Here is an 11,270-nt window from a genome sequence, read left to right as displayed (position 1 = left end):
TATGAAAAGCATGTGCGTATGGAGCTGTGGGGTGACTTTATGGAACAGACTGGAGACAGAAATAAAACAAATGCAAATATAAATCTGTTTAAAAAAAGGTACAAAAAATATTTTTAAACAAGTATATAGAAGAGGAAGTATGTTAACGGAGGATGATGAGGGATAAATAAAATAGGGTTGATTGTTATATTAGAACTAACTTAGTATTTGGTATATATGGTATATATTTATTAATGGGGATAGTTTATATATTCATATTTACAAGGATAGGTATGTAATAGATATTTATTTTTGTAATTATATATTTATATAGATATTTATGAAGTGTATATATGGTATATAGTATATTGTAGAGCTCTCTGAAGTGTGGGTGGAGCACAGAGGACGGCAGGACAAAGCTTCTGGTACTAATAGGCTTTTTATTGTTAGACTTTTCAGTGTCACAGCCTACTTTTATGCTTTAGAGGAAAAACACACACACACGCTGTGTTCTAGTCCCGGGATGAGCTCTCTCCTCTGCTCTCCCTCTGCCTCCTTAAATAGGGCATGGTACTGGGAAGACACACAAACACAGGTTAATTACCATCAGGTGTAGTGATTCTGCCACTCACCTTCCCTGGCTCCGCCCTCCTGTCACAGACCGGCACTTGACCACGCCCCCGCTGCCACATACCCCCACCGCCCGACTCAGGCCGGGCGCCCGTCCGGCCCGCAGCCGACTCCCCCCCCCCCCTGACGGGAGAGGAAGTCCGCCACGACCATCTGCACTCCTGGCCTGTGGACCACCTTGAAATTGAAGGGTTGGAGTGCCAGATACCAACGGGTGATCCGCGCGTTGGCATCTTTCATGCGGTGGAGCCACTGGAGGGGCGCGTGGTCCGAACAGAGGGTGAAAGGGCGCCCCAGCAGGTAGTAACGGAGGGCGAGGACCACCCACTTGATCGCCAGGCATTCCTTCTCAATAGTGCTGTAGCGCCCCTCACACACCGACAGCTTCCTACTAATGTAGAGGATGGGGCGGTCCTCCCCCTCCACCTCCTGGGACAACACCGCCCCCAGCCCTCTGTCTGACGCGTTGGTCTGCAACACAAAAGGGAGAGAGAAGTCAGGGGAGTGTAATAGTGGCCCCCCACACAGTGCAGCCTTTACCTCAGAGAAAGCCCGCTGGCACTGCTCCGTCCACTGGACCGGATCTGGCGCCCCCTTTTTAGTGAGGTCAGTCAGCGGGCTGGTGACGTCCGAATAATTAGGTATAAACCTACGATAGTAGCCAGCCAGCCCCAGGAACTGTCTCACCCCCTTTTTCGTCTTGGGCCTTGGGCAGGCCGCAATCGCTGCTGTCTTATTAATTTGGGGACGCACCTGCCCGTTGCCCAAGTGGAAGCCCAGATACCGTACTTCCACCCGCCCAATCGCACACTTCTTCGGGTTGGCAGTGAGACCCGCCCGCCTCAGCGACCTAAGGACGGCCCTCAGGTGTTGCAGGTGCTGCTGCCAGTCGTTACTATAAATAATAATGTCATCTAGATATGCGGCCGCATAGGTGGCGTGGGGCCGGAGGACCCTGTCCATCAGCCGCTGAAACGTAGCGGGCGCCCCAAACAGCCCAAAAGGAAGTGTGACAAATTGGTGTAAGCCGAACGGTGTGGAAAAGGCCGTTTTTTCCCAGGATAATGGAGTCAAGGGGATCTGCCAATATCCCTTCGTCAAATCCAATGTCGAGTAAAAGCGAGCCGTGCCTAGTCGATCGAGCAGCTCGTCAATACGAGGCATTGGGTACGCTTTGAATTTAGACACCACGTTGACTTTTCTATAGTCCACACAGAACCGGACCGACCGGTCGGCCTTGGGTACCAAGACCACCGGGCAGCTCCAGTCACTGTGGGACTCCTCGACAATGCCCATTTCGAGCATGGCCTGAAGTTCTTCCCGAACCACCTTTTTTTTGTGTTCGGGTAGCCTGTAAGGGCGGCTATGCACTACCGCCCCCGGGGGCGTCTCTATGTGGTGTTCTATGAGGTTAGTGGTTAGTGCGACCGGGCAGGGGTGAGAACACATCCGAAAACTCGGCCTGCAACTGAGTGACCTCTGTGAGTTGGGTCGGGGAGAGGTGGTCTCCACAGGGGACCGGAGAGGTACGTGATGCCAATGTTCCTTTTTGAACCTCCGGCCCCAGCTCCGCCTTCTCCGGAACTACTGACACCAACGCCACGGGGACCTCCTCATTCCAGAGTTTAAGCAGATTGAGGTGGTAGATCTGTAGTGCCCCCTCCCTGTCCATTCGCCTTACCTCATAGTCGATGTCCCCGACTCGCCGTGTGACCTCAAAGGGTCCTTGCCACTTGGCGATTAATTTGGAGCTCGACGTGGGCAACAGTACGAGTACCTTCTCTCCCAGAGTGAACTCTCTAAGGCGCGTGCCCTTGTTGTACAGGCGGGCTTGCCGTTCCTGGGCCTGCCGCAAATTCTCCTGAGTTAGGTGTGTGAGCGTGTGGAGTTTTGCGTGCAGGTCCATAACGTACTGAATTTCATTTTTACTTTGTGAAGGTCCCTCCTCCCAATTTTCACGCAGCACATCTAAAATGCCGCGTGGCTTACGCCCGTATAACAATTCAAATGGGGAGAACCCCGTGGAGGCTTGAGGGACCTCTCGCACTGCAAATAACAAGGGTTCGAGCCATTTATCCCAGTTACGTGCATCCTCACTTACGAATTTTTTAATTATATTCTTGAGGGTGCGATTGAACCGTTCGACTAAACTGTCCGTTTGTGGGTGATAAACGCTGGTGCGGATCGGCTTAATACCTAATAGCCCATACAGTTCGCTCAGTGTTCGTGACATAAACGAGGTGCCTTGGTCAGTCAGAACCTCTTTCGGGATTCCAACCCGGGAGATGACGTGGAAGAGGGCCTCCGCAATACTGTGTGCTGAGATATTGCGAAGAGGCACCGCTTCCGGGTATCGCGTTGCATAGTCCACCAGAACCAATATAAAGTGGTACCCTTGTGTTGACCGATCTAATGGCCCGACGAGATCCATCCCAATTCTTTCGAACGGGGTCTCGATTAATGGTAGGGGGCGCAAAGGCGCTTTTGGAATAGCCACTGGATTTACTAACTGGCATTCGCGGCACGCCCTACACCACTTACGGACATCGCCGCGAATCCCCGGCCAATAGTATCAGGCCATTATCGGGGCTAGTGTCTTATCCTGCCCTAGGTGTCCAGCCATGGGATTAAAGTGAGCCTCCTGAAATACCAATTCCCGGCGGCTCTTTGGAATTAACAGCTGTGTGACGTGCTCTTTCGTCTGAGTGTCCTGCGTCACTCGGTATAATCTATCCTTCATAATAGAAAAATAGGGGAAGGACGGGGTGGCATTTGGCTGGAGCGTTTGACCATTGATTACTCTCACTTGGTCAAACGCATGTCGCAGAGTCTCGTCTCGCGATTGTTCTAATGGGAAATCCGTGAGGGATTACCCAACAGAAAGAGGAGGAGCCGGCAGCTCCTCACTCTGTCGCAGAGATGACGTAGACGGCTCTGCGACAGCAGCTCCAGCCAAAGCGACACCGGGACCTCCCCCTGTCAAATGGCAGGACCCACTCTCTACTAGGCGCGTCATTAAACTCCGAAATCCCGGCCAATCAGTCCCCAAAATTAAAGAGTGGGTCAGGCGAGGATTAACCGCCACCTTCACTATAGATTTTTCCCCTCTGAAATATATGTGGACCGACACCAAAGGGTAGCTGTCAACATCCCCGTGCACACACAACACCTTCACCCCCTGTGCTCCCCCCAATGCCTCGTCTTGCACCAGGCTTTGGAGGATCGAGGTCTGATTGCAACCAGAATCCACCAACGCCTGATATGTAGCCCCTTGGACACTCACCGGTATGCGATACGCTCCAGCCCGATCGAGGGCAGCTTCTGGCGCGTCGGGGATCCGTACCACCGCGCCCACCTCCATTGCTGCGCACTGTTGTTGCAGGTGGCCTGGCTCCCCGCAGCGCCAGCAAACCGGCCCGGGCTTTCCCTCTGCACCTGTGCTCTGGGGCTCACTCACTCACTCATTCATTCATTCATTCATTAAATTCACAAAATATTTGGGACTGAAAATCGCACTTTTTAAATTTCCTGTCAAATGTAACACGATGGAACATAAAAGCAAGAAACAGTTTAAAAATAAAAAGACTAATATGAGGATATAGGAATGAGATGGCGAGCACTGAGTCGATCATATTTATAAGATTTTGATGCCTGAATAGTTCTATTAATTTAATTATATGGCTTCCACACTCGTTGTTCTCCAGCTTATAAAATAGGCCCTGATCCAGAACATCATGTTCTATTGTAGTCAATTTTTTCATGCTTCAGATTGGAATTTTAATTCTTCAAATGAATAAAACATGATGTCTGTGTTAATTCCATCTGCTCTCCTGGTCAGAAAACATAATCACGGTGTGAAGGATAATCTGACCGAGTGCTCGTCTGATACACTTACAGAGAAACTTTAAGTTCATTTATAATTTTGGCCATAAAGACTTCACTCCTCCAGATAAGCAATATTTCTTATTCACATGTGTCTCCTCCAACATCCTCCATGTGAAACAACCTTTTTGTGCACTATAAGTGTGAATATTGTTAATCAATTAATACCATCATATTTATGTCTTGAATATTGCCCTTGAATGACGCTCCATCGTGTGTTTGAGTGAATTTACAGCATGAATATAAATGTCAGCATGGCATTGTTGTTCCAGCAAACTGTCAGACGGTGGCGCTGGAGTTAACACTACTCCTCATTCAGGCTGAGATCACGCAAGAAACACGTGTTTAAGTTCAACATCAGAAACGCACGCAGCTGAGACACGCCTGTGTTTTAGATAAACTCTGCCCTGAAAATAAGACAGTTGTGACATTGCAGGTCTGAATACTGATGTGGAGATTTAAATATAATTTAAAATGTCTTCTAATTTGTCAAAGAAACTGAACAGAATCTCACTGAGCAGAATGTAATGTAATAATCACAAAACATAATCAGAGTTCCCTGTTGTTTCATCGAAATCAAAGAAAAGCAGAGTGTGAATGTTTAAGGCAGAGCTTATTACCCTCAGGGTTGTGATCCCACCAGAGGTCACCTGAGATATGATTATTATTATTATTATTATTATTATTTCAGCAATTCAAACGGTAAGCTGATAATGTGTTTTTTTGTAATCTAGACATCGAACTTTAGCCTATATCCTGAGGTGTCAAGTGACTTTCTTAAAATCTTTGCTGTTCCCAACAAGTGAGCTTTCTGAAGCAACGCAATGCTGTCATTCAGTCCAATTTTGTTTATCGATGCCTTGAAGTTCTTAGTGATTTTCCCAAGTGCTCCAATAACAACTGGTACTACATTTACTCTCCTGCACTTCCAGATCTTCCCAATCACTCTTTTAAGGTCTTGATATTTTTAATTTTCTCATGTTCCTTTTCAAACACTCGCGTGTCAAAGGGGCATGCTATGTCGATTACATTTCACGTTTTCTCCTCCTTCTCCAATATGACCATATCAGGTCTGTTATGTTGAAGATGATGGCCTGTTTGAACCCTGAGGTCCCACAGTATTTTCACTTCGTCATTTTCCATGAGCCCTTCCGGAGTGTGGTCATACCACTTATACCACTGAACTTCTGACAGAGTTTGCAGTGAATGACTTGTCCAACCTTATCTTGTCTCCACATTTTGTTTTCTGTTTGTGTGAGTTTCTTTCATTCTGCTGTTAGATGATGAATTGTCTTTTCTCTTTCTCCACAAAATCGGCACATCAGGGACACATTCTCCTTGTCAACTCTGTTCTTGATGCTGTTGGTTGAGAATGCTTGATCTTGTGCAGCAGTTAAGAGTCCTTCCATTTCTTTCTTTATGGTACGTCTATTTAACCAGTTCCACAAATCCTAATCTCTCACTTCCTCCGGTCCCTTCATAAATTGTCCATGCAGTCTCTTGTTTCTATATCTGCTCATTCTTTCTTCAGCTATACTTTGCTTTCTCACCCCCTCATCCAAAAATTTTTCATCTGCTACAAAATGAAGTAACCTTTCGGTAGTTGCTTCAACAAACTTGTATAAACGACCTACTTCAATGTTTACACAGTCCTCTACACTTAATAAACCTCATCCACCACTTATCATTTCACATAAAATCTATCAGCATCCCCCTGTGGGTGAAGTGTTCTGTTAATGGTGAACAACTTTCTCGTTTTCCGGTACAATCTCCTGAGCCCTTCTTTGGCCCAAGTGATAATTCCTGCACCAGACCTTCCCACTGAAACTGCCCTTAAATTGATCGCCTTCATCACGTTTCCACCATTCAGTTCTGACTTCAGTATCCTTCATATCCTTCTCAACTACTCATTAGATATTGCCTTTCTCACGCCACTGTGTGTTAGGTCATCTGCCTCTAATATCCCAATATCTCATCTCATTATCTCTAGCCGCTTTATCCTTCTACAGGGTTGCAGGCAAGCTGGAGCCTATCCCAGCTGACTACGGGCGAAAGGCGGGGTACACCCTGGACAAGTCGCCAGGTCATCACAGGGCTGACACATAGACACAGACAACCATTCACACTCACATTCACACCTACGGTCAATTTAGAGTCACCAGTTAACCTAACCTGCATGTCTTTGGACTGTGGGGGAAACCGGAGCACCCGGAGGAAACCCACGCGGACACGGGGAGAACATGCAAACTCCACACAGAAAGGCCCTCGCCGGCCCCGGGGCTCGAACCCAGGACCTTCTTGCTGTGAGGCGACAGCGCTAACCACTACACCACCGTGCCGCCCCTATCCCAATATTATTATTATTATTATTATTATTATTATTATCAGTAGTAGTAAAATGATCATACAGTGTGTAATTCCTCTAAAGCTGATTTTACAGCAGATTGCAGTGACGCTGCATCCAACACACTGTCATGTTCATCAAAGTGGACTTTACACCGGACCCCAACAGCACAGTCTATTATGATCAACATTTATTTTAGTGAACTTAAATATCGATTGTGGTAATAAATATATTTTTGAGCATATATTTTAAATGTTAAGATTAAAACCAATTTACCTGAGCAGGTGAGTCCAGCATCTTCACCATGAGTACAGTCATGTTTCCCCAACTCTGCTGATGTACAGTTCTTCAGTGTTGACTCTGATCCTCTACAGTTCACATCATCCATCCAGATTGGTCCGGATCCTCGTCCAAAGTGAGCCACATACCGAACATTTACAGGCTCCCCACAGCGCAGCTCTCTGCACACCACTGCAGCTTCTCTCATATCCCAGTCATCATCACACACTGTTCCCCACTGACCATCATGAAGAACCTCCACTCTCCCAGCACAGCGACTTCCATTCTTCAACCTCACACTGCCTGAGAGAGAGAGAGAGATTGTGTGTGTGTGTGTGTGTGTGTGTGTGTGAGAGAGAGAGAGAGAGAGAGAGAGAGAGAGAGAGAGTGCATGTGTGAGAGTGAGAGAGAGAGAAACTGATACCTGGTACGGTGGAGGGTGGAACTGGTGGAGGACCAACACTTTGACCTGAAGACATCAAAACATCACATTAATCTGAAAATTATAGAACGTATATTTAATAAGATTATAAAACTCTCCCAGAAACTGAAAGTAATGCAGATCAAAATATCCGTCTATTATCTGTAGCCGCTTAGCCTGTACAGGGTCACGGGCTGGAGCCTATCCCAGCTGACTATGGGCGAGAGGCGGGGTTCACCCTGGACACGTCACCAGGTCATCACTGGGCTCAGATCAAAATATATTTAATGAAATTTAATATAATTAATACTCTTGACTTACATTTGTAAATACAGGTAATTTTGTTGAATTAAAAAAGAAAGATAAATGAATCTCATCCTTTTGAAAAGAGGATTATAGCAGAAAGAAGCAGACTATAAGGTCGAAGGTCATCGCCTCTGACTGATGGAGATGCGCTGATCATCAAATAAAGTTTACACAGTTAGTAAATGTTCCAGTTTCATTGAAGCATTTTCCTTTATTATTTAACTTTCACATTATTGGTTTACAATATTACTGTGTGATTATTATATTTTTTATATAAAATAAAGCTTAATAAAGGGAAGAGAGAGAGAGAGAGAGAGAGAGAGAGAGAAACTGATACCTGGTACAGCGGTGGGTGGAACTGGTGGAGGACCAACATTTTTTCCTGAAGACATCAAAACATCACATTAATCTGAAGATTATAAAACTGATATTTAATAATATAATAAAACTCGAACAGAAAGCTGAAAGTTCTGCAAATCATCATATATTTCCACTCTTTACTTAAATTTGTACAACCCCGATTCCAAAAAAGTTGGGACAAAGTACAAATTGTAAATAAAAACGGAATGCAATGATGTGGAAGTTTCAAAATTCCATATTTTATTCAGAATAGAACATAGATGACATATCAGCTGTTTAAACTGAGAAAATGTATCATTTAAAGAGAAAAATTAGGTGATTTTAAATTTCATGACAACAACAGATCTCAAAAAAGTTGGGACAAGGCCATGTTTACCACTGTGAGACATCCCCTTTTCTCTTTACAACAGTCTGTAAATGTCTGGGGACTGAGGAGACAAGTTGCTCAAGTTTAGGGACAGGAATGTTAACCCATTCTTGTCTAATGTAGGATTCTAGTTGCTCAACTGCCTTAGGTCTTTTTTGTCGTCTCTTCCGTTTTATGATGCGCCAAATGTTTTCTATGGGTGAAAGATCTGGACTGCAGGCTGGCCAGTTCAGTACCTGGACCCTTCTTCTATGCAGCCATGATGCTGTAATTGATGCAGTATGTGGTTTGGCATTGTCATGTTGGAAAATGCAAGGTCTTCCCTGAAAGAGACGTCGTCTGGATGGGAGCATATGTTGCTCTAGAACCTGGATATACCTTTCAGCATTGATGGTATCTTTCCAGATGTGTAAGCTGCCCATGCCACACGCACTAATGCAACCCCATACCATCAGAGATGCAGGCTTCTGAACTGAGCACTGATAACAACTTGGGTCGTCCTTCTCCTCTTTAGTCCGAATGACATGGCGTCCCTGATTTCCATAAAGAACTTCAAATTTTGATTCGTCTGACCACAGAACAGTTTTCCACTTTGTCACAGTCATTTTAAATGAGCCTTGGCCCAGAGAAGACGTCTGCACTTCTGGATCATGTTTAGATACGGCTTCTTCTTTGAACTATAGAGTTTTAGCTGGCAACGGCGGATGGCACGGTGAATTGTGTTCACAGATAATGTTCTCTGGAAATATTCCTGGGCCCATTTTGTGATTTCCAATACAGAAGCATGCCTGTATGTGATGCAGTGCCGTCTAAGGGCCCGAAGATCACGGGCACCCAGTATGGTTTTCCGGCCTTGACCCTTACGCACAGAGATTCTTCCAGATTCTCTGAATCTTTTGATGATATTATGCACTGTAGATGATGATATGTTTAAACTCTTTGCAATTTTACACTGTCGAACTCCTTTCTGATATTGCTCCACTATTTGTCGGCGCAGAATTAGGAGGATTGGTGATCCTCTTCCCATCTTTACTTCTGAGAGCCGCTGCCACTCCAAGATGCTCTTTTTATACCCAGTCATGTAAATGACCTATTGCCAATTGACCTAATGAGTTGCAATTTGGTCCTCCAGCTGTTCCTTTTTTGTACCTTTAACTTTTCCAGCCTCTTATTGCCCCTGTCCCAACTTTTTTGAGATGTGTTGCTGTCATGAAATTTCAAATGAGCCAATATTTGGCATGAAATTTCAAAATGTCTCACTTTCGAAATTTGATATGTTGTCTATGTTCTATTGTGAATACAATATCAGTTTTTGAGATTTGTAAATTATTGCATTCTGTTTTTATTTACAATTTGTACTTTGTCCCAACTTTTTTGGAATCGGGGTTGCAAATACAGATACATTTTTATAATTAATAAAAGACAGATAAATGAACATCATCCTTTTGAAAAGAGGATATAAAGATTACAGCAGAAAGAAACAGACTATAAGGTCGAAGGTCATTGCCTCTGACTGATGGAGATGCTCTGATCATAAAATAATGTTTACACATGACCTGAGCACAACTTTCCACCTTAGAACCAAGCTCAGGTTTCACCTTTCTGGCAGATGAACGGTTCGTAGCTCGAGCAGTTTCGATCACTGAATTTTCCCCTATAATTGTCCTCCATGCCGTGGATTTGTACGCAGTGCTCATCATCCTCCCAGTTATCCGGCTGACCCGGGGCCCACAGCAAGAAGTCCTGGAGACAGCAATCCAGAAATCATGAAAGAAAATAATGACAATATGACAGGACATACTGTTATTGTTAGATAATCAATTACAGGGTGGAGTGATGAAGCAGAGTTAATCTCACCACACTAAAGTTGATTATTATCCTGTAAAAATATGTCCTGATATGTTTTATTCCTCTTATACCACAACAATGTGCCAGAGATTTAAATTTGAATTCAGTAAATAAAATAAAATAAAATAAATAAATAAATAAAAACATACGTCATACTTTTTTTCACTTAAAGTTCCAGTCAATGCTGTGGAACATCTGCAGAACAAGTAAGTTCCTGTTATCTTTTCTGTTACAGCAGCTATAATCGGTCATTCCCTCACTTTCTCATGGAGTTAATACAGTACAAACTGTAATGCATGAAACGCAACATCCTCCAGCCATCTGGGTTCAGTTTTCCCTTTGACTATTACAAAGCACTGACACTGGAGACTCCTTTCATAAATGTTAAATAAACATCTCCTGACCCTGGAGAAAATAATTATTTTTCATTTGCTTATCTGGAGCATTGACTGTAAAAGTCCCTCTGAATGAGCTGTTGCTATCGAAACAACGTCGAATAACGAGATCATTAATATAAACCTGTGATTTAGAGCTACACTTTTGTTTTAGTTGCTGTTATAGAAAATTAATCAACACCTTCTGACCAATGAGAATCGAGAATCCATCAGTGCTGTGGTGTCGGAGAATTTATTGAAGATGTCTTAAGATTTTATTTCAACAGAATAAATGTTGTATAGAAAAGAGATATACAATAAAAAGTGGTTAAAAATATGTTTTTGTAAACAAACCAACAAATGAACATGGACATAAACTATTTAAAGTCATTTTAAAATGATGCTTTAGAGTTAAAATGAGAGCCTTTACTTCAAGCACATGTTGAAGGATATTGAGGGAGTGTTACATACGGAAGGCGT

The 11,270-nt window shown here is 44.1% G+C and overlaps 1 protein-coding gene across 1 annotated transcript in view; it reads right to left on the bottom strand.

Annotated features, from left to right (window-relative positions):
• The window catches only part of LOC132869646 (deleted in malignant brain tumors 1 protein-like), a 364,570-nt gene that overhangs the window by 24,546 nt on the left and 328,754 nt on the right, over positions 1 to 11,270 (bottom strand). The window contains exon 26 of the mRNA XM_060902938.1: positions 7,112 to 7,417. Within this exon, the coding sequence (XP_060758921.1) occupies positions 7,112 to 7,417 (306 nt within the window). The remainder of the gene's footprint in view (positions 1 to 7,111; positions 7,418 to 11,270) is intronic.

Source organism: Neoarius graeffei, chromosome 21 (assembly GCF_027579695.1).
Source record: "Neoarius graeffei isolate fNeoGra1 chromosome 21, fNeoGra1.pri, whole genome shotgun sequence".
Lineage (NCBI taxonomy): Eukaryota > Metazoa > Chordata > Actinopteri > Siluriformes > Ariidae > Neoarius > Neoarius graeffei.
This window is presented reverse-complemented; position numbering and strand designations above follow the sequence as displayed.